The sequence below is a fragment of the Vanellus vanellus genome (genome assembly GCF_965231255.1).
Source record: "Vanellus vanellus genome assembly, chromosome: 3".
Classification (NCBI taxonomy): domain Eukaryota; kingdom Metazoa; phylum Chordata; class Aves; order Charadriiformes; family Charadriidae; genus Vanellus; species Vanellus vanellus.
Genome location: NC_138907.1, coordinates 25,571,761 through 25,596,038, shown reverse-complemented (window position 1 = coordinate 25,596,038; position 24,278 = coordinate 25,571,761). Strand labels below are relative to the sequence as shown.

At 39.5% G+C, this 24,278-nt stretch overlaps 1 protein-coding gene across 1 annotated transcript in view; it reads left to right on the top strand.

Annotated features, from left to right (window-relative positions):
- The first annotated feature begins 666 nt into the window (after positions 1 to 666).
- CENPF (centromere protein F) overlaps positions 667 to 24,278 on the top strand; it is a 46,279-nt gene continuing 22,667 nt past the window's right edge. Inside the window, exons 1-10 of the mRNA XM_082481901.1 lie at positions 667 to 702; positions 1,800 to 2,004; positions 3,397 to 3,593; positions 5,781 to 5,896; positions 10,286 to 10,377; positions 13,559 to 13,826; positions 15,399 to 15,601; positions 18,319 to 18,444; positions 21,806 to 21,934; positions 23,554 to 23,676. Of these exons, the coding sequence (XP_082338027.1) occupies positions 1,843 to 2,004; positions 3,397 to 3,593; positions 5,781 to 5,896; positions 10,286 to 10,377; positions 13,559 to 13,826; positions 15,399 to 15,601; positions 18,319 to 18,444; positions 21,806 to 21,934; positions 23,554 to 23,676 (1,416 nt within the window). The 5' untranslated portion in view covers positions 667 to 702; positions 1,800 to 1,842. The remainder of the gene's footprint in view (positions 703 to 1,799; positions 2,005 to 3,396; positions 3,594 to 5,780; positions 5,897 to 10,285; positions 10,378 to 13,558; positions 13,827 to 15,398; positions 15,602 to 18,318; positions 18,445 to 21,805; positions 21,935 to 23,553; positions 23,677 to 24,278) is intronic.

Below are 24,278 nucleotides of genomic sequence, written 5' to 3'. Positions count from 1 at the left end.
TCTTGTAGGTCTTTTCAAGTTACCATCAGGACAGCATGGGGACACGTTCCTTTTCTTTTTTTTTTTTTTTTTTTTTTTTAAAAAAAACTCATGCTCTCTGTGGGATAGGAAACCCGATTTCGGATAAAAGGTCCGACGCTGCCGTTATGCCCCCACCTCTCTCCCCGACACCTGCTGCCCCTCCAGCCGCGCTTTCCTCACAGCCCTTCTCCTTTCCGCCTCGCCGGGCCGTACCGCGGGGCTCTCCCGGTGGTCTGGCTTTGCGGGAGACCGCCGATCGCCCGGCGTCGGTGCCTGGGACGGCGTTCGGAGCTCCCTCAGGGCCGGTCACCCCGCCCGCCTGTGGGCACCGGCCTCGGGAGCCAATCACCAGCCTCCTCCCCTCCCCGCCACCTCCAATGGCGTTTGAATGCTTCCGAACCAGCCAATCCCGCGGGCGGGCGGCTCGGCGCTGCGCCCTCATTGCTAAGGAGGCGAGGTCCGCCCGGCGAGCGGCGTCGCGGCCGGGCCAATCAGCGCGCTCGGACACGCCATTGCGTGGGGCGTGGACAAACGGCTGCCGGGGCCGCGGCAGCTTTGAATTTTGCGGCGGGGAGCGCAGCTTGTCCCGGCGTCCGTCCGCTGCCGGCTGTGAGGGCCGAGGGACCCAGCCAGCCAGCTGTCGGGGTGTGGGTGACTGCCGCTGGACGTCGGCGTTTAACAGTGAGTGAGTGAGCGAGCGAGCGGTCATGGCTCGGGGCGGGTGCCCGCCCGCCTGCCTCTGTGCGGCCGGGTGGGATGGAGGGGATGTCAGGCAACCCGAGTGGACCGGTGCGCTGTGGTACGCCGTCCGCCTCGCAGTGCCGTCCGATGACGCCTTAGAAGAGCGGGCAAGCGCCGTTAGCAAGGCACCGGCCCCGGCTTTCCCCTGGGGCGGGGGTGGAGGGGGCGTGCGGTGCCTGCCCGCCCGCCCGCCCTCGGCGCGGCGTGTCCCCGTGAGGCGGCGGTGTGTCCCCATCCGGCCCGCGGCAAAGGCGAGGAGCCGCTCCCTGGGCCGGGGGTCAAACCCAGTGAGGTTCGTGACACCCTCGACCCCCCTTCCCCCCCCCCCCATCAGCCCTGGGTGGGCGCTGTCCGTCCGTCGTGGATGTCTAGTTTTACTTATTCTGAGGTGATTTCTCTCACAAATAATCTCTGAGCTGTGCTGGTGCCTGGAGAAAGCAAGCTCGTGCCAGATCCTCTAAAGGCGGAGTCGTTGCAACAGCAAAAAATAAAATCGTGTGAGTGCGTCACAGTTGTATTTAAGGACTAAGTGTCATACAGCTGTTTCTGCCATTAGAGAGCCTTCTCAGTGCCCTGAGCTCAGCAGCATTGCTTTGAAAAACTTCTGCAAAGGAAGAAGCACAGCTGCCACCTGAAACAAAGCCGTGGGTTCTCACAGGGATTTCAGGTTAAACACCACTGAAGTACAATGCAGTCATAAGTACTAATGACTTTCTGCAATGTGAGTGTCAAAATAAAATGCGGAGATAAACTTTTTGAAGTACAGCAGTCAAATGTAATTAAGAATATCAACCCTCCTATTGTCAGGAGATTGAATAATGTGAGGTTTTAAAATCTCATCTTAATTGGACAGCAGTGTGTCAAAATAGGACCTAATATTAAAAGTTGCTGCTTGGTGTTTAGATCAGGAAGCCTGCAACTCAAGGTTGTGAAGTCCTGTAATCTAATCACTGCTAAACTTAAACATGGAATTTATTTTAAAGAGCGGCTTATTTAACCTCTTTCAAGATCTAATTGTAGTTGTCCTTGTGTTTCAGGCATAGTACTATCCATTTTGTTTAAAATAAGAATCCTGTCAATATGAGCTGGGCTGTGGAAGAATGGAAAGAAGGCCTCTCTCCCAGAGTCCTTCAGAAGATTCATGAGCTGGAAAGTCAAGTAGACAAGCTTAAAAAGGAGCGTCAGCAAAGACAATTCCAGTTAGAGTCTTTGGAGGCAGCTTTGCAAAAACAGAAACAGAAGGTAAGCTAGGTACTTCAGTCATTTCCCTAAAATGCCATTCTCCATGCAAAACACAATGATAAAGATTTATTGTCTGGTGGTTGTTAGGGGGTGGGTTAGTATTTTGTTTCTTCCCACTGATTGACCAGAAAGGTAACATAGAAATATAAAATGCCTGTCTTCAACTTACTTCATACTCATCATATTCTCCCTTCTGTTTAGTTCTCATTTACTGTTAATTGAATTCCTGCTTCCTATCAGTGTTTGGCATGGTTGTCCATTTCCAGGTGTTTATGTTTACTTTGAGGCTTTCCTACATCTCTTTATGATTAGGAAAATAAAGTACTACATTGTTATGCCTGTTAAAACACTTGATAATGACTAGGACTGTTTTGTATAACAGAGCTGCCCAGTTGACAGCATCTTACTCTTTCACCTTGCCTGCAGATAACTATAGTCTTTTACTTAGTTTATGGAATTCCCCATTTTTCCTTGTAGAGTCTGTGTTTGGGGATTTGGCTTTCTTTTTAAGGGCTGTAATTTTACACCTCATCTGACTTTACCCTGTCAGCCTTCTATCCAGGAAACCAGTGACCCTCTTGGTCAGGGTCCTGCCATGCTTCAGATCAGAAGTGATGCATTTGGTTGAATTTTGCTTTGTAATGTTTGACTACAGTTCAAAGGCAATTTACAAAGGTAGCCTTTTATTGTCTTTAGGCTGCTACAACTTTATCACAAAACTTAAGCCTAGTAGTTTTCTTTTAATTTCTTCCTGTGGGTTTCCAGGTACTTATTTCAATCATCCTCAGGAACTGCTGTGTACCCCAAACAAAAAGAAGGGGTGCGCTCGAATACACCTGCTTCAAACCTCTCAGAAGCAGCAGCTAATACTCACCACTCTTGAGTCATAAGAATAATGTTGTGCAAAGATGTAGCCTATCTGTAGCCTGCCCCTCAGAAGGTGGAAGGGAGGAGAAGGACATCTCTACTGCCAGGCTCTATTTCCAGTTTTAAAGATGTGACTCTTGATAATCATTGTGCATTCTTTGTTTAGTGAGTCAAGGTATTCTTGTTGTTAAAGTTGATAGGCTGGAAAGAGATGTAAAATGATCAGTGAAGAATGCAGGCTAGTGTGGATTGTTAGTATTTAAGGACTGATGAATTTTTTTGCTGAGCCTGTGTCTAGTCAATAAATAGAAATTGTTAACATCACTGAGCTGAATTTTAAGAAATATGGTTTTGTTCACACCCAAGAATATTTAAGCAATGTATATATCAGGTTTTCAGTGCTGTCAGGATTTTGAAATACTAGGAAGAAAAAAACAGTATGTAAACTCTGTGTTATTAAAATATTTGCACAGAAGTGTAGATGGGACTTGAGACATTTTTTGAAATGGTCTGTATTCCATCTAGGTTGAAAATGAAAAAAATGAAGCTGCAACACTAAAAAGAGAGAACCAGAGCTTGATGGAATTGTGTGATAGTCTTGAGAAAGCAAAGCAGAAAATATCACATGATCTTCAAGTAAAAGAATCTCAAGTCAACATTCAGTCAGGGCAGCTGAATTCCAGCAAGAAAGACATCGAAAGACTAGAACAAGAACTGAAAAGGTGAGGAATTGCTGTAAGTTTCTAACCTATGTACAGTGGTTATTTTCCTCATGTTTCACTCATTCAATGCGTCCTTCGTGGTCTTTTAGTTTCTTTTCTTCTCATACTTCATTCAGATTTTGTGACCAAAATCTCAAAACATCAGCCTTTTTTTTACATGCATGCAGGCATATATGGACTTCTACATAAATCTGTGTGCCACTTGAGGCAGTTAGCACTTATAGTCCTGGTTTAACTTGGGAGAATTCTGCAGAATTATGTGGAAAGGGAGCCATTCATTCTGTGATTATTTTTTTTTTTTAAGTACACGGGTAGTTCAGTCTGTAAGATCAAGTCTACAAATAAAATATGACTGCTGGAAGAAGGAGGCATGAGCATCTATTGGAGTGGAAGAGGAAGCTGCCAAAAGCAATGGTGCTGTGACTGAATCACTGAATCCAGTTGCTTTGGTAAAGAAGTGCCTAATTCATAACACCTCAACTTGTAAACATTGTTATTACTGAGACAGTATGTGTGTACTGTCTGTAGTGGTGGAATGCAATTCATACGATAAAAGAACATTCTGTAATGCAGACACATCTAAAATCCTTTATCCAAGGGTGCTACGTAAATGGAAGAGTTGCCCATAGTGCAGTGAATGTTGTCATCTGTTAAACTTGCTCTTATACTACGAGCACCCTCTATTCTGGAATAAAAGTATTTCTGAAGCTTTGCGTGGGTCAACAAGGCTGAGTATCCTGCCTATGCAATAAACTATTGTGCTAGTAATGCAGAATTACTGTCACAGGAGTGACCCTGATACCAGAATTTGTAGTGATTTTGTTTTTTCCTCATAGCCTGAAGCATGTCTACTTCCTTTAGCTTTTGGATGGTGTGCCTCATAGGTGTCCTAATAGAAGCAAATAAAGAGGAAACTGTTGGCCTTCCTGTTTTTTGTGGTTTTTTTTTTGTTTGTTTTTTTGTTTGTTTTTTTTTTTTTTGTTTTTTTGTTTTTTTTTTTTTTTTTTTTGTTTGTTTTTGTTTTTTTTTCCCTTGCTGTGCGGTCGACCCCCTGCTTTGGAAAAACTAAAGCCAGTTGAGGTATTTGACTGCTGTGAGAAGATTCTGGATATCAACAAAACAATTTGTCATGTAGAAACACCAGCTTTGTGTAAGGAGTTGCTGAAATCAATCAAAGAAGAATCCAGGGATATTCAACAGGATTGATAGAACCACATGCCTTTTTTCTGTACCTGCTGTCAAATGTTGGGCCAGAGAGACTGTGGGCTAAGAATATGTGTTATGTTTATCTATTGCCAAAATTAAGTCTCCTTGCCATTATTTGCATAGCTGTCCACTATAAAAGATCATCAGTTACTACATGTATCTTGATCTTGGCAGTCGGTTTCAGTTTTGTATTTGGCTCTGTTTTGTTTTATGCTGATAACTGATCATTTATGATGTCCTAGCAACTGATAATCCACTGGGAGAGGAAGCTGGTGGTGGTGTGCTGTAGCAGGGAGGGGGAAATAGAAAGGCAAGTTGTGGGATCACTAATGTGATGGGCTGTAGCCTGGAATCATTGTCTTATCAACCTGTACTCACTGGGCAAGACAAAAGTTGTTGTGTAACCTCCAAACTAGTTATTTGGTTTCATTGGATGAGCTTGTAATTCTTCATGTTCACAAAATTCACTGGAATGCGTTGTCTGCTGTGGTGTTTGGGTAGCAATGTAAATGGTACACATGAAAAATACACTGTTGGGTGGAGGGTATGTTTCTCAAAGTGCATGGTATCAGAACATAGAATAAAAGTAGTAGGTTTCCTACTATAAAGATGCTTACTGAAGAGCAAGACTTTTATATTATTAGTGTTTACAGTGATTTATGCATGTATAGCTGGACTACAGCTTCGTACAGTGAGACCTTAAGCAGTTCTAACTGATTTTCCATCTGCTTTGTCTGTTTGTTTTTGTTTTTTAGTTTTGATTCGTATATAATTGATAAAATATATTTAAACTATAAATAAAACATGCTTCATATTTCTGTATTATAGTACCTAAAAATTTTCAGTAGATGTATCTTGATTTGGTCTCTTAAACTAAGTTCTTAAAATCATATAATTTATTTGTGTATTTCAAGCTCTTAAAAATAGATAAATAACCTTTTAGTCTCCATTACTAATTGCTGCTGCTTCTTTCCTAAACAGATGCAAATGTGAGCTTGAGAGAAGTCAGCAAACATCCGTCACAGGAGACTTGTCATTCAGTGGCACTCCACAGAAAAGTTTTACTGCACCTTTAACGCCAGTTCAAAGTCATAATGGTAAATGATTTTTTTTCTTCATTTAGCACAGATAATTAACTGTCAGTTTTTGTCAAAGGTGAAGTATTTTGAACATTACACTTGTACTGAGTTGCCTAGTCCCTATTATATAGCTTATTATGAGACTGTCTAATTCATAGCATCATAGGTTCTGAGTTTAAAAATTATTAATGAAGATTGAACACTTATTGCAAATATTACATTTTTCAGCACTATGTTGATGGACATGGAATAGTAATAGGAATATCCATCATCAGACTGCCCATTCCTCGTGTTAGCTCTTCCCTTCATGTAGTGAAGAGCAAATTTCTTCCTTCATGTGCCACAGGTACTTTAGTTAAAGTTCAGTCAACAGTCATACGTGTTACTTCTTTAGAAAATTATTTTTTTATTTATACTATCATTGCACATGATAATTTGCACAATTTATGCACTGTATCTATTTCAAAGCATCACTTCTGTCTTCAAATTAGTGTCATCAAATAAATTTAAAATATTTGAATGAAGTGGAAAAGCGAAAGGAAGTTTCCTTAACTGGAGAACTGTACTGTAGCCAGACACCTTTATGCTGTCTATAGTGAAAAACTTTGGGTTTTTCAATGGGTTCAATATTATGCATGCTGTTTGCCTCTTTCTTTGCTGTGAACAAATGTTCTTTGAGTTTGGTATCTCAATCTTAGCTTCTGATGGGAAATGTGAGATACTTTCTTGCACTCTTGTTCCTTATAATTTCTTTATACATATCTTAAAAGGCGTACAGTAGTGGCAATGTCAAGCATTCCACTAAGCGTGGCACTACTGAAATAGGGATTAGATTGAAATGATTTAAATAACTGTATTGAAAATGGCATTGCTGGGGAGTTTTTTTGCCTTTGAAAGCTGGTCTTAAATTCTTTAAGATCATAGAATATCTCAAGTTGGAAGGGACCCATAAGGATCATCCAGGCCAACTTCTTGTTCCTTGCAGGACTTCCTAAAATTGAATCATATGATTAAGAGCATCGTCCAGACGCTCCTTGAACTCTGACAGGCTTGGTGCTGCGACCACTTCCCTAGGAAGCCTGTTCCAGTGATTGACCGACTGCCCTCTCAGGGAAGAACTTTTTCCTAATGTCCAACCTTAACTTCCCCTGATGCAGCTTCATTCCATTTACTCGTGTCCTATTGCTGGTCACTAAAGAGGAGATCAGCACCTCCCCCTCTGCTGTCCCCCTTGAAGAAGTTGTAACCTGTGATGAGGTCACCCCTCAGCCTTCTCTAAGCTGAACAAACCAAGTGACTTCAGCTGCTCCTCAGACCTTGCCCTCAAGACCTTTTACCATCTTGGTCACCTTCCTCTGGACATGCTCTAACAGTTTCACAGAATCACAGAATCTTCAGAGTTGGAAGATCATCTAGTCCAACTCCCCTGCTAAAGCAGGATTGCCTAGAGCACATTACTCAGGACTGCATCCAGGCGGGTCTTGAAAATCTCCAGAGAAGGGGACTCCACAACCTCCCTGGGCAGCCTGTGCCAGTGCTCTGTCACCCTCACCGTAAAGAAGTTTTTCCGTGTATTTGAACGGAACTTCCTGTGTTCTAACTTGTGCCCATTGCCCCTCGTCCTGTCACTGGGAACCATTGAAAAGAGCCTGGCTCCATCCTCCTTCAACCCACCCTTTAGATACTTGTACGCCATAATAAGTTCTCCCCTCAGCCTTCTCTTCTCCAGGCTAAAGAGTCCCAGCTCTCTCAGCCTTTCCTCATAAGGCAGATGCTCCAAGCCCTTAATCATCTTAGTTGCCCTTCGCTCCAGCAGTTCCCTGTCCCTCTTGAACTGGGGAGCCCAAAACTGGACACAGTATTCCAGTTGTGGCCTCACCAGTGCAGAGTAGAGGGGGAGAATGACCTCCCTCGACCTACTGGCCACACTCTTCCCTATGCAGCCCAGGATTCCATTGGCCTTTTTGGCAACAAGGGCACATTGCTGGGTCATGGATAATTTACTGTCTACCACAACCCCCAGATCCTTCTCCTCAGAGCTACTTCCCAGCAGGTCCGCCCCTAACCTATACTGGTGCCTAGCCTCCCCAGGTGCAGGACCTTGCACTTGCTTTTGTTGAACCTCATTAGGTTCTTCTCTGCCCATCTCTCCAGCCTGTCCAGGTCACGCTGGATGGCAGCACGGCCCTCTGGGGTGTCAGCCACCCCACCCAGTTTGGCATCATCAGCAAACTTGCTGAGGATACACTCTGTCCCCTCATCCAGGTCATTAATGAATATATTAAACAAGATTGGACCAAGTATTGACCCCTGGGGGACACCGCTGGTTACAGGCCTCCAACTAGACTCTGTGCCGCTGATCACAACCCTCTGAGTTCTGTCCTGCAGCCAACTCTCAGTCCACCTCACTGTTACCTCATCTAGCCCATACTTCCTCAGCTTCCTAATGAGGGTGTCATGGGAGACAGTGTCAAAAGCCTTGTGAAAGTCAAGGTAGGTGACATCCATGACTCTCCCCTCATCCAGCCAACCAGTTATAACATCATAGAAAGCTATCAGATTGGTCAAGCACGATTTACCCTTGGTAAATCCATGTTGACCACTTCCAATAACTTCCTGTTCCTCAACGTGTTTGGAGATGACATCCAGAATGAGTCGCTCCATTATCTTCCCAGGGACAGAGGTGAGACTAACTGGTCTGTAGTTCCCTGGGTCCTCCTTGCCTTTTTTGAAGATAGGAGTGATGTCAGCCTTCCTCCAATCCTCAGGCACCTCTCCTGTTCTCCATGACCATTCAAAGACGATGGAGGGTGGTCTAGCAATAACATCCTCCAGCTCTCTCGGCACTCACGGATGCATGCCATCAGGGCCCATGGACTTGTGAATTTCCAGCTTGGCCAAGTGGTCTCTGACACGGTCCTCCTCAACTGAGGGAAAATCTTCCTCTCTCCAGACCTTTGCCTTCAGAGTATGGGGTTCATGAGGGACAGCTTTAGCAGTGAAGACCAAAGAAAAGAAGGCATTCAGTAACTCTGCCTTCTCTGTGTCTTCCACCACTAGGGCACCTGTCTCATTCACCAGTGGGCCTACATTTTCCCTAGTCTTCCTTTTTCTATTGATATACTGAAAGAATCTCTTCTTATTGTCTTTAACTGCAGTGGCCAAGCTGAGTTCTGATTGAGCTTTGGCCCTTCTCATTTTCCCCCTACATAGCTTTGTTATATCTTGATAGTCCTCATAAGTTGCCAACCCCCTTTTCCAGAGAATGTAAACTTTCCTTTTTTTCCTGAGGTCCAGCCAAAGTTCTCTATTTAGCTAGGCTGGTCGTCTTCCCCGTCTGCTTGGTTTTTGAGACATGGGGATGGCCTTCTGCGCTTTTAAGAGCACCTGTTTGAAGTATGCCCAGCCTTCCTGGGCACCTTTGCTCTTCAAAACTGCCTCCCAAGGGACACTTTTGACCGTGCTCCTAAACAGGCTAAAGTCTGCCCTTCGGAAATCCAAGGTGGCGGTTCTGCTGGCTCCCTGCCTTACTTGATCAAGAATTGAAAATTCTATCATTTCGTGATCACTCTGCCCAAGGCGACCTCCAACTTTCACATCCCCCACAAGACCTTCTCTGTTAACAAACAGTAGGTCCAGTAGGGCACTTCCCCTAGTTGGCACTTCCCCCTAGTTTGATGTCCTTCTTACATTGAGGTGCCAAAAACTGCACACAGTACTGGAGGTGGGGGCACACTAGTGCAGTGTAGAGTGGGACAATCGCCTTCCTCAACAGCTCCCTAGGATGCTACAAAACATTCTAGTTCTAGAATTTTCCTGAGAGTTGTGGAATTAGAAACAAATTCAAGAAAAGGGAAGCAAGACTTTTGTTTTGGACTAATATGCTCCTCTTACAATTTCAGCAGGAGGACTCTAAATAAATTTTGTCCAATTCCTATTGCATTTTAAAGGAGCTAGAGGAAAAGATCCAGCTTTATTTTCTGTTCATTTCTTAGTAATATTAATGCTATCGGGCTGCTTGTAGGAAAACTTTTTTTAAAAAGTACATAATTTATGTGTAGAGATAATGTAACACATTTGTTTCATATATATCTTTTTTAAACCTGTGTATATAGTATATGTGTACACATTGTTTTCAGAGAGAGAGATTAAAAAAATAAAATTCTGGCATTGGATCATTACTTTTAACAGCTATGTTTTCATTTTTATGTCAAGTTCCAGATATCTCACCAGTTCCTTTTGAGGTCCTAAATTACTAAACGTATTGTATATACAATTGTTTCTTCCTCATGATCTGACACTTTTGATAACTGTTCATTTTTATCATTCCTGTAATAGCAATAGGCTAGAAAAGATTACCTATATACTAAGTTAGATTATGATGAAGTATTCATTGTGTCTTTGTAGATGCTAAGTTTGAAGAACTAGAAGAAAAATACAAGAAAGAAGTACAAGAAAGAAAAAAGCTAGAATTAGAACTGAGAACCATCCAGGTTAAGGTAAGTTTCTCTTAAGAATGGTATGTGTGATATCTAAGAAAGTAACTACTTAATGGACTTGGAAAATGGAGTGGAAAACTAGTGAAATATATTCTACATCACTTAAAGTGTAACTTAAAAAAAAGGAAGATAATCTGTGTGTATTGCCATTTAGAAGTAATCTTGGAGAATCCAGAAAAGCCAGCATAATTGAATAGCAAATGAGAACACATCCTTCAAAAAAATAGAATTCTCGTGCAAGCAAGGATAAGAGAAAATGGTGCCAGTTAAATGATAATAAAAGAGTCTTGAAAAGATTATGAGAAATAACTTGCCTAGCAAGTAAAAACTAATACATCTTTCAAATGCGTAAGTAGTAGGAACTGTATTAAGGAATCTCTGAGGCCAATAGATGACTAAGATGTGAAAGCCCTCAAGGAAAAAAGAGCCATTGCAGAAAAGCTGAAAACACTTTTTATGTTGTATTTAGAATCGTAGAATTGTCTAGGTTGGAAGGGACCTTTAAGATCATCGAGTCCAACCATTAACCTGACACTGCCAAAGCCACCACTGAACCATGTCCCTAAGCACCACGTCTACCTGTCTTTTAAATACCTCCAGGGATGGCGATTCAACCACTTCCCTGGACAGCCTGTTCCAATGCTTGATAACCCTTTCTGTGAAGAATTTTTTCCTAAAACCTATCCTAAACCTCCCCTGGTGCAACTTGAGGCCATTTCCTCTTGTCCTATCACTTGTTACTTGGAGAAGAGACTGGCCCCCACCTTGCTTCAACCTCCTTTCAGGTAGTTGTAGAGAATGATAAGGTCTCCCCTCAGCCTTCTTTTCTCCAGACTAAACAGTCCCACTTCCCTCAGCCACTCCTCATAAGACTTGTTTTCTAGACCCCCTCACCGGCTTCTTAGATTTACTATCTAAAGGCTTAAAAAGTTTTCTGTATCAGAGCCTTTCTTTACTGGGATTGAACCTGTGGCACAGCTTTAAACTGAAAAGTCAGAATTAGTCTTAAAATAGATAGAGAAAATGAACAGTAATGAAACCAATCACCTAGAGATAATATTTACCCATTAATTGATAGGGCACTGCAGTGTAGGACTGATCAATCACTGTGATGTGCAACTTACTTTATTCTTCTCTTGGCACTGGGAGGTGACAAGTATAACGCCATGTTTGTAAAAAAAAAAAAAAAAAAAAAAAAAAAAAAAAAAAAAAGCTTACAGTGCTGATGGCTGGAAATGTAGTTTAGTCAGGCCAAGTTTTTATCCTGGGTCAATTGTTAGAAACTTAAAGCAATACATTTATTGATGCATATGTAGGTATGATGTATGGAGAAAAGATCAACCCTTTATTTCTAAAGGGAAATCATGCCTCACGTATTTTCAGAGTTTTTGTTTTTTTTAAGAATAAATCAGAGAATGGGTGAGTTAAGCATGACTCAGTATAATGTTGTTGGATAGCCACAAAACACTGAAAAAACAAAACAGTTTTGATAAGGGGGAGTTCTGCTTGTGAATTTAAAGGTAAAGATAGAGGGCAGTGGCAATAAATGGTCAGTTTTTACAGCCAGAGAATCATCAACAGTGAAGCCTGAAAAAGATTGGTGAAGAGAACTGTGCTATTCAGCATATTCATTAGTGGTCTGAAAAACAGTTGAATAATTTGGTTGAAGACCACACAGTATTTTGTAATACTAAATGATTGCAATAATTAAGATGGTAAGTAAAACTCAGCCTAAAAAAAAAAGTGAAGTAATGCATCTGGAAAACATAATCTGAACAATCCATACCAGGTACATTCAGGTTTCAAATTTAATAAAATGATTCAAGAAGCAATTTGGTATTTATTGTGGCTAGTTCTCTGAAAACTACAATATTGTGTTCAGCAATGATGAAAAAGATTTTTTTAGGAAAAGAATTAAGAACTAATGAGAAAATGTTCTTTGTCCATGTATAGCCCAATGGCTCTCATATCTTGAATATTCCTTGCAAATTCCTTTCATCTCACCTCCAAACAGATATGGTAGAAGCGGATGGTACAAAGATGAGTGAGGATCAAAAGAGGAAATAGAGCATGGTCATTTTCCTACTTTTCATAAGGCATAATTACAGTACCAGCTCTGCAGGCTGAGAACAAAACCTTTTATTACACTGTACTGTGTTAAATGGCTGAACTCTTACTTGTTACAGATTTTGTAAAAAAGGCCAAACCACAGAGATCCAAAAGAGAAAGTACGTGTAAAGTATTTAAGTAAAAATGATTATTAATTCCCCTCAATTTCCTGGACTCAACATTTTGTCTCAGAAAATCTGTGAGTTTAAAGTGGTGTGTAACGGGAATGATTACTATATGTGTGGTTAGGTTTTTATGCTCTTTATCTATTAAAAAAGTTACTTTACAGGATTGGACACAGCATTCTGGACTATATAGATTTTCAGTCGTAGCACAGCTATTCTTACCTAACAACATATTCTCTGTTTGGACTGAGAAGTCACACTGGGTATTACCTGATTTAGGTCTTTAGTTTAAAAAAAGTTTTCAAATGAGAGGCATTTGAAAATCCAGTTAAAAATACAACAGAAGCTTTACTGTTTGAATTTTTTTTTTCACCTAAGAATGAGAAACACACAGCTAGTATTTTGGCTCTGTTCTGTTGTTCTGTAGGAAGAGGTTGAAAGCTAGTACCTGGTATATTTTGTTATTGCAATTTTGGGGTATTCTGTGTGTATAAGTTTACATAAATGTCTGTTCTGAATTTACCTGGGTTTGTCCAGAAGAACTAAATGTGGGTCAGATATCTTAGTCTACACTTCTATATTTCTTGCGGCTTGCTTGTCAGCACTTGCCTGTAAAAATGTAGGCTTCAATTTTGAAAAATGGGATCTCTCTTAAAAAGACAAAATCTGGGTATGTTACTTATGAAAATACACAAATTGAACTACTTTTTGTGAGGTTCTGGTTTGTGTTTATAAGTATCAGCTATTCTTGGATACTTGGGCTAAAGTTATTTATGTAGCATAAAAATAATTATATGAATTAGTAGTCTGCACTGGTAGATTATGTGATATTATAAAAATGTGAAATGACCACAACCTATTATCTACTTATTAATAAATTAATGATTTTGTTATATGTTGGATATGGAGCTGTGTAAAGGTATATCCCTTTTTTTTCTTGGCCACAGAAAATAAATCAGCCTCACCCTCAAAGTTCTTTAAGTCATAGGGAGATTGCTCGGCATCAGGCTTCCTCATCTGTGTTTTCGTGGCAACAAGAAAAAACACCATCTAGATATCAAGAAACACCTGCAAGGGGAAGTTCTACAACATCCTCTTTTCCATGGGAAAAAGAAACAAATTCTAGTATAATATCAGAGAAGAACAAGTTCAACAACAGCTTTGCTGAGAATTGTAATTCTTCACTCGTGATCCAGCTAAGAGCACAGAACGAAGGTATCCAATATGTTTCTTTAAAACTCAGAGGGAGTCTCCTATATGGTTTCATGAAAGCTGGTGTGTGGATAGAAGAGAGGTATTGAAATCAGTGCTTTAGGGAGGAAAAGAGAAAGATACCTGTTGTTACCTTTGGCAGCTAGCCCAGTTGGCTGCTGGTGTGTGTTTTCAATGATCAGCCAGTACATAGGGATTATCCACAAGCTGGGGTATCTTTTACATATGGGGTGTGAGAGTTGGAAGGAATTTGTATTTTGGGGGTGAGTAGGGGACATCGTATAAAAGGAAAATGGCCTTCTCCAATAATCCCATGCTTATGGAATAAAACAGTTAAACTCTTCAGGATTTCATTACATCTCACTGTTAAATGAAATTATATTGCTTCCTTAATTTTGTATGACTCTTGAGATTTATGGCTGAGCAATACCTGTATTAAAAATTCATTGATTGAACATGCTTAATGCATAACTAAGTTGGTCCATGATGGATGTTACTGGAAGCACGGGAAGAAGTATGATGGAAGAGGTCTAATGAAAAAGTAAGATATGATGTTGTGTTGTGCATATTGACATGAAATATTAATTCCTGATATCTGATAGTCAGAAGAGAGCAAAAAGTTGGTTTGTTGTGGATTTGGTGAGCACTTACTTAAGCCTACTATTTGGACCAGCTTTTCCACTGTTTCTTGTAGGGCTGTTATACAAGTTCCTGTACTCTCCAAACTGTTTATTCAAATACCTACATGTAAAACTTCAATTTGGGCAGCATTTTCAACTTGAAAGTCATATAAATTCAGCATCAGGAAGATGTGGTTTTGGTTGTGTGTGTTTGTGGTTTTTTTTTTTTTTTCTTGACAATAAGAATTTCCAGATAATAGTAATTCTGGATAAACACTCCCTGTAGCTGACTAATGTTTTCTACTGTAAAATTACATTGTGATTTTGGAAGGTAAACTCTTAATGATGTATATTGTGACAAATCACTTAATTTCACTTTATATATATGCTGCTTTGGGACAGGAAAAAGATTAAAATATAAAATACTGTATTTACAGATGCCCAATAGCTGAAAAGCTCTTGGAAGCAGAGGCTCACAGTTGCCCCAAAGAAATGTTTGTAGTGGGTATCTTTCTTTAAAAAAAAAAAAAAAAAAAAAAAAAAAAAAGTAGATATATCAAGTGACATGTTTTGGTGTGTTTAAAAACTACAACAAAAACAAACAAACAAACAAAAGCAAACCAGGAGAGGAACAAATTGCCTTTGCCTTTGCAGCCTTTGTACCTGACCTCGCATTTTGCTGTGTTCTCATATATTATGAAGTGGAAATTATTGATTTAGAGTCAGCTATCTTTTGGTCTTGATAGTTTCAGTCATTGATTTAGTAGTAGAAGAGAGTTGAAACTTTTGTTTTAACTTGCTGAACATTTTACAGGCTGGCTGCCTGTGTCAGGAACTTGGGTTGTTATCAAACATGCTAAATATTTTAGAATGTGTAGACACTTGGAAATTTGAGTTGCTGGAAGACATTTCAAAGAAGAAAGTACCCTTAATCTTTACTGTTTTTAAAATTCAGAGTTAAGTTCCACTGTTAAAGACCTAGAACAACAACTGCAAGCTCAAGAAAAAGGAAAGAAATCCCTTACGAATAAACATCAAGAGACTGAACTGCAGCTGGACAGAATGAAGTTGGAATTAACAGAGAAGAATAAAGTTCTCAGCAAAACCACAGATAAACTGACTCAAATGCGAACACAACTTGATCAAGCTACTACACAGGTAAAATACTGCATCACACATCTTCTGACTGTCCTTACAATTCATTCCCAGTATTCAAGTGTGTTAGTTTTCAGCCATTTTGTAAGAACCAAGGTTCTCAGTTAAGTTTCTTGACCATTTGCTGAGGATCAAGTTTTGAGAAGTATATGTTAGTTTGGTATGTATTACCTGTAAAAATGTAAATACTCATCAGCAGTTGCCCATTTCCTGGAAGGTTCTTACACCACCTGAAGAAATATATATATATATATATTTTTTTTTTTTTTTTTTTTTCATCCTCAGGCAAGACTGGAATTCTGAAAAGTATTTTCTGGTCAAGTTACATAGAGCAACAATGACATCTTGTGGCAAGTTCTGACCTTAAATAGACTCTCATGCAACTTTGTCTGAAAATCATTATCTATCTGTTGCTTATACCACAAGATGTTGTGGGAGCATAGTCTTTAGATTGTAAATTACTTGTGTAAAATAAAATATAGGTAAAAATGCCATGCAAGATTGAGAATGTATGTAGTTTCTAAATGGGATTTCGCAACCTAATCCTAAGGAGTTTGGATTCATAGTACAAAACCAATGGTATAGTACAATTTGCTTAGTCAAGAATTTAGAGTCTATTTAAATACGTACATATAAAAATGTGAAATGGTTCAGATTTTTTTGCTCCTAATCAAGCAAAGAAGAGAATGCCAGTGTTTGAAATAATTTAATTAAAACTGTAGAAGATAAATAGAAAACTCTTCTTACTTGTTTTCTTTATTAATCAGGTTGCATTACCTTGCTAAAGTCTTTTTTCACAGCATTTGGTAAATTTGAAAGTAGTGCACAGACATTCATTCCTTTAATCTTCATCTTTCCATCTGTCTTTTTAATTTTTTTCTACTACTTTGATTCATCTACAGGATATGAAAAAAGACATTTCTCTGTGTATCTTTTCAGGGTGTAATAATTGTTATCCATCTTTGTCAGCAAGTTTCTACATGATACTTAAGTATATTGGAAAACTGCTGTTTCCCACAACTCCTGTATTGGTCTTTAAAAAAATAAACCTTTGCATGTTGAGGGTTAATTAACCTGCCTTTTGAGAGAGACAGCAACATTTGCCTATTGCTAGCTTTGTGAGGAACTGGTTTAAGGGACGTCTTGGCTGGGAGTAAGGTAAAATCATATTCTTGATACAGTCTATTGACTAAAGGCACTGTCATCACGATGAGTTTGTGGGAAGACAGCTGAACTACCTAACAGCTCAATTCCTCTGAAAAATCTTTCTTTTCATTTATTTCATTCCCCAAATGACCTGATTCAACTTCCTAAATGATTAGGATATTATGTATTTAATTTTCCCTTTTGGCATTAAATCCAGCACAAGGGAAGGGGAAGTTTATATAGCTAGGAATGTGGACGAGGAGTAGGACTGACTGGCTCCATTTGAATTGAGGTGCAGCCCATCCTTAAGCTGCAGCCTAGCATGTTCCAGAAGGTTCCTTTGGTCTTGCCTTCTGAAGTTTGCTCCTTTCTGTTCTGTTTCTTCTTTCTCGCACTGAAATTGGATCTCTGCCTGCCCTCCAGGCTTTGGGTGTAGAACTTCATTGAGATTCTGGATTTTAGTTTCCTGCTTTTTGGCCTGAATTTAATTTTGACACGCCCCTTGTGCACTTCTCTGTCACTGGTACTATTCACAGACCTTGACCACAGCACCTCCTCTGTGTTATCAAGTATTTTCACATCTTGTGAGGTCTGCAGCCCTTCTGCAGGCAACTTTCTGTGTGATCATAGAGGAGCTCATGATCCCTGCAGTCTGTGCCTAATAACCAGACATCACAACACTACTACCTGCTTATTTCCTTATGACACAGATGGACTATTGTTTCACTAACTCATTAAACAGCCCTTATTGCTGGAAAAGAAAACAGTCCTGTTCACCCTTTGCTGTTTTTCTTACACCCTGGGGGGGGGAGGGGAAGAAGGTACATATTTTGCATTCACAGATTGCTTTTGGAATAAAAATGCATTTTTCTGTTCAGGGAGTTAGGTGAACATTGCTTCACTCCCTTAGATAACGTGATATTAACATAATAAACTGAATTAAATAACAAGTTAACATACTCTTAATGTGGAGTTTAACCTAGAACATAGGCTACTGATTTTTTATTTTTTTTTTTAAATTCAAGTTCAAATTGTGAAAAAACACTCTTCTGTTGTTGCAGTAGACTTTAGTTGCCTCTTTTTCCTATCCAAATCAATGTGCTGAATCACTCTGAAATTCAGTGGACTATCCAGTTATTTTCAGTCTGAATATGTAGTTGTTTAGCAGTTAGTGTTCATTCTTTAGTTCACAGAGACCTGAGGTACTGAAAATATAATCTATTTTTAGTGTTTGATACAGTACATTTTTGTAGACTGTCAAAGACAGATTTTCTGAAGATGTTTTTATTATTTTGTATGTATACACTTGTGTATGTATACACACACCTAACTATATGTATAAGTATACATATTCGTTCTAGATATGTATTATCACTAATGCAAGAAACTATGAGTTTAGTACTTTGGATTGCTAAGGATTTATATGGTGCCAGCTAATGTTTTGCTGTAGGCTATATTGAGTGCTAGAACAGTTGTAGTAGGTGAAATCAGTCTTTTTAAGTGAATGCATATAAATTTAAATAAAATGTCACTTGCGTTTTTAACACTTGTGATTGATAACTAAATTGTTATAGGTCCAAATGATGGAGCAAAAGGTGAAAAGATTGTCAGAAGAACTGAATTGCCAAAGACAAAATGCTGAGACTGCTCGTCAGTCTTTGGAACAGAAAATGAAGGCAAAAGAAAAGGAATACCAACAGGTAAGGCAGGAAGAACTCTTAAATCTTGACTTCCTGAGGAGATGAAATCACATGGCTTCTTTTGTGTACCTGCTTTTCAGTTAATTGCAATCACATTTGATAGAGAGCTAAAAGTTGCAAAAGTAATTGAAAAACTGAAAACAAACATCCCAACAGAGGGGGGAGGCTTGTTGGAGAGATGCAGAGTTATGTTAGTGTTCACTAGACAGTAGAGAATATGTGTGAGAGACCCAAGTGAGATACAAATCCATGAGAAACTAGGCTTCGTTGTTCACATATGTATGTGAGTTCAAACTTAATAACTGACTTAGTTATTTCTGTGGAATCCGAGTTAATATTTCGTGCATCTCTTACACAAGAAAATAATTTCTTTAGAATTATATTTCTATTATTCTGATTTTGGTTCACGCTCAGAAGATGGTAAAATATGGGATTAGCATAACTGTCTTTCACTTCCTTCATGACAGCTCGTGCAGAGAGACAAACTGTAGGAGTATCACAGGAATTTTTCTGGAGTGAAGTTATGTTTAGTGTTGACACTGATTTGAATTAGGTCTAAACTCCTTGTACTTTCTTCTTAAGGTTAGTAACATCATCAGTGTTAGGAAATCCAAGACACAGATTTCAAAGTGAAAGTGCCATTTCAGATGGGCATTTTAAGTTTGCTTTGGGGATTGGGTAAGGGCATTGCCCTGAAGAAGACTGATGTTGTGTCAAATGTTTAACTTGAAACTCCTTCTCCAAGGTATATCCAGAAAGATTGAAAAAAATGGTAGAGGAATTCTGCTGGAGTGGACAATGAACAGCTCTGCTACCAATGCTCTTGAGTGAAAACGTGGTTTCACAAAGTCTGTTAGACTGGGTGCTAACCCAGGATCTCAAAGAGATACTGAACCTTGTCTAGAAGTAGTAAATAGGAAGAACTGATCTTTGTATTTGAATAGCTGTAGCATTAAAAAAACACTGTTGAAAGATTCAAATAGAGCAGTCATTATATTCATCAAAAGATGGGTTGTAGGCCTGTGAACCTTCTGCCATGGCAGATTCTCCTTAAAAACCCAATCCATACTGGCTCTGCGATGCCTGATGCACTCTATTCAGTGGGATCGTTTAAGAATATGGTATTTCTGAGACATTCGTTCAGAGAAGTAGCACAGCATCCTCCACATGGGTTGTTTGTTGCTACAGCTTGTCTCAATAGCTGATAGCTTGGATGTCAGGCAGTTCAGGTGTCATGTGCAGGAACTGCTCCTGTGAAGCAAAATTTATTTTTAGTTAGAAACAAAAAGGCCTTCATAAGACTAATATGTAAATCCACATACTGTCATTCTAGGTTGTTCAGCAAGGCTATTTACTGAAAAAAAGAGAGTTCTTCACAGTTATGTTTGTGATCTGTGAGCTATTACAGGCTTTTGTGAAGTTTGTTTAATGTTAATTTATTTGTAATATTTCGCTGTCATGTCCCATTTGAAGGCTCTGTTTTACACATTCTGGCATCCAAATTTGTGTAATGTTGTAGAAATTCTGATCTGTGCATTTTCCTCAGAGAGAGATTCTTCCCTTCTGGGAAACCTAGATACTGGTCCTAATGAATTCTATTCCTGTAAAGCCTTGCTGATGTGTTGCTTATTACATTTCTGTTTCTAGAAGGCAGGTGAGATCCAGGAATGCATTTCATGAACTTTCAGAAAGACCTGAGAAGCTCCAGGCCTTGTTCTGAGATGGTGACACAGGCTAGCTTCAGAGTTGCACTTGTGTTAGGGCATGGTTTCCAATGTTGTCTCTCAAATTTTATTTAAATGTTTCCATCCAAGCTTCAAATTGAAAAGGTGAGATTCATAGCACCTTACTTTCGACATCCTGTGCAAACCTTATGAAGTTCAACAAGGCCAAGTGCAAGGTCCTGCACATGGGTTGGAGCAATCACACACACAAATTCTCCACCCATGCTGGGTGGAGGGTAGATTTAGATTAGCTATTAGGAAGAAATTCTTTACTGTGAGGGTGGTGAGACACTGGCACAGGTTGCCCAGAGGAGCTGCGAATGCCCCATCCCTGGATGTGTTCAAGGCCGGGTTGGATGGGGCTTTGAGCAGCCTCGCCTGGTAGGAGGTGTCCCTGCCCATGGCAGGGGAGTTGGAACTAGATGATCTTCAAGGTCCCTTCCAACCCAACCATTCTATGATCTCAAATCTAGGTGTTAGTCTAAGCTTGTTACTTAGGCCTCTACTCTGCAGAGAGACGTGTCCGTTATTCCGGACAGCTTAGATGTGGGTCTTAACTCTGGAGCTGGGTGTTTGCCTGCTGGCAATGGAAGGAGCTTCCACTTTTAGCTAGGATGTGGATAACTAATTTTTTGACATCTAAAGCTAGAGGAAGCACTTTTGTTTTGAGCATTCATCTAAAGAAAGAAAGGGTTTCTGCAGTTCCTCTTACCCTGTAACACATAGGGCTTAGAAAGCAGAGTCTTTTCAGTCCATCCACTTTAGAAATAATTATTGGAATGCTTTGGGACATAAAGACATTGAATTAATCATTTCATTAATAAGGAGAGTGCTAGGGTCCTCCTTGCTTGAGCTCAGGAAATGCTCCTGACCAGAGGTTTGCAGATGAGCTCTTTGGAGCTAATATGTTCTTTATTCAGCATCAGTTACTAGTGTCGGCTACTGTGACACCCCGTTGGTGTCCCACCTTTCCTTTCTAAATTGTATAGTGCTTCTGTCACCTTCTTGTGTGGGAATGCAATTGCAAACTTATCTATATTGGGTTCTATGTAACAAAATGCTAAACTTTATGTATATATACACACATATATTAATGATCTTTCAGGGTTTTTTGTTTGACAGTTCCACACTCATCCATACTTTCCCTGATAAACAAGAACTGTTTGTTTACTGGATGTCCTGCTGGTGGAGGAAGTGCTTGGGCCTCTTGTGCTGTCTTTGCTCTCAAGCAGAATGTAAGGGGTGCTGGCATCATTTCACAGATATGACTGACAAAAATACACTGACTTGTATGCAGGGAGTTCATGCACCTGGGAGCCAGTGAAGAATTTTAACACCATTGCTTTCACTAGTTTTAGAATAACTTTTCCCCCTTTCAGTGACAGGAATGTTGCGGTAACGGAGGTTTTAAGCAGATGACATAAATCAGGTTAGGACCATTCTTGCCCATGTAACTTTTGCAGCATGAATCAAAGTTGGTTTTAAACTGTTGTTTACTGTAAGACAAGTGTCTCTGAGCAGCCAGTATCTGCTAATGAAAATCAGTTGTTACTGCTCCAATAACCAAAATAGAGACTAGTTGCAGTTGTGTGGTTTTGGTTTTTTTTATTATTTGTTACTATACCACTGTCTTCTAGGAACTCTCTTGTCAGCAACAATCCTTACAAACACTGGATCAGCAGTGCAACCAGATAAGAAACAAACTGAGTCAGGAGCTACAGCAAGCCAAAAATGACTTCAACGCTCTGCAGGCGGAATTTGACAAAGTAGGCTTTTTTAATATTAAAATCTTCTACTAGATCTGGTATTTAGTTGTCTCAGCAGTACTGCTGTAATACAACTATACAAAAAGTGAAAAATCATTAATGTGGGGTCTTTTATTAATGTATTGTACAATTTGTTTTGTATTTACCATTTCTGACTGAAATACTGTGAATGTGAATTACAGGCTTTTAAAAGTTTGGGGCTAGTCCACTTCCCACAGAGAAGGAGATATGAATGCAGAACAGTTCAGCTAAAACAAACAAACAAACAAAAAAACAAAAACAAAACAAACAAACAAAAAAACTGTTTGAGAGGGGCAGCTTAAGGCTGATCACAAGAGACATATAGAAAACGTGCAGAAGTGCAGATTGTTGGTAGAGCTGAACTGCTTAACAGGTAGTTGCCCTCTGGAACAGCAGCACCGTTTCCTATACCCTGGCCATGCACTCCTGGTACTTCTTTTTTAGCAGTGCTACCCGTCATGTGACCCTGCAGAGAGCTGCTACAGATGCTAAAAGAGCAAAGAAACTATTATATAAATTAGCATCTGTGTACATGGGCACAAGCATTTGTGATCAGTTTAATTCCCTGAACTGGTTCTCCACAAAATCAGATGAGTGTCGGGGCTTGTGTACGGAGGAATGTCAGTATGAAGAACATCTTCCACAGCTTTGGCAGCAACTGTTATTGAACCTATTAGCTGTCACAAAACCACAATTTTAAGGAAGTTAGGAAGCAGCACAAGACTTAAGAGTGGGTGACCAGAAAAGAGGCATATTTAAAAGCCTCAAAAAAACCTCCTGAGAGCAGCTATAAAGCAGCAGAGCTAACTGAATTTCTAAAAAAGGCCACAAGTTTTTGAAGGTTATATTGAGAAGCCCCATTAGCAGGCAGCCTGAACTGAAACAGCATTTCTAAAACTGACAATCACTTTCTTGCAGGCTTGTTTTATTTTAGAAATATAGCCATGGGAATAGATTCAGTCAAATGTTTTCAGTGGAGGTTTCTTTATATGCATGTTCTTTTGTATATGCTTACTGAATAAATTGATTTCATAGAAAAATAGGTACCTTTTAGTTCTTTCTCTAAGAAAGTGAATTTATTACCTAATGACTTCAGAATAGACTTTTTTTTTTTCCCCTTTTTTGACCTGATAATGGTATTTCCTTCCTTTTTAATCTGGAGCACTTTAGGACTATTTTGAAAGAGCTAAAACCTGTTCATTTTTTATAAAATCTATGTCAATGGAGCAATAAGTGCAGTTATGATCCTAACTTTCTGATTCTTATAGCTTAGTAAAAAGGCTATTACATTCCCAATCTCATTTCTATCCTACAGATATCATTGTGGTGATGTAGCTGCAAGCTGGTTGTATTAATCCAATTTCAGACAGTCTAGAAATGTATTTATTTTAGAGACTTTCAGTCTTTCTGGTCAGAGGCAAAGAAGTAGAAAGGCAATAAGCAGCTCTCTTCTAAACTACAGTAAAGCAACCTTAGGTTCGTGGTGGGATAAAATAACGTTGTTTTATTTTGTAATACAATGTTGGAATTCAAGAACGGGAGTTAAAAAAAGTGATATATGCCTGTGAATACAATGTTAATTTTCAACGTTCTTACAGGTTGTGGCAGTGAAACAACTCTTGGAGCATGATGCCAGTGATCTCACCCAGAAGCTGTGCAGAGCAGAGCAGACTTTATTAGCAGCCCTGGCTAAGGAAACTGATTTGACAAGAAGCTTTGAGGTAATCAATGCAGAGGAGTAGTTGATAGAATTAATGGCACAAATTGGTAATCTGTAAACACCAATACTGTTCAGCATTTACTCATAGTGCATTTTCCCGTAAGCAATCTTTAAACACTTTTACAGATTATCTTAATAACGTATCTTAGTTGTAACACAAAACGAGGTCTTCACTAGTGTCATGTAGATTTGTAGAATTGGCTGCGTGGTTAGGATTCATTGCTATAATGCTGCTGATATGATTCTAGTTCATGTTGGACTTATCTTTTATCAACACCAGTTATTTGTTCCAAAAGTTTCTTGCTTTTGGTCCTGAAATAAAAATATATCAATGCTTGTCTGATTTTTAAAAGTGAATTCTAGAATCTGCTTTGCACACTGCCAAACACAGCAATTTTGTACAAAGATTTACTGTATCTTCTTTAAAAAAAAATGCATTTCTCTTAGAAGAAATACAGTCCAACAAATATACACTGCTGTAAAAACTTTCCCCTAAATGAAGATAAATTCAGAGAAGTCTTTGGATGCTGCCATACTACCTCATATTCAAACATGCAGAAATCTATTTGCTGTAATGTCTCCTTTGTTTTCTCAGTTATGTTG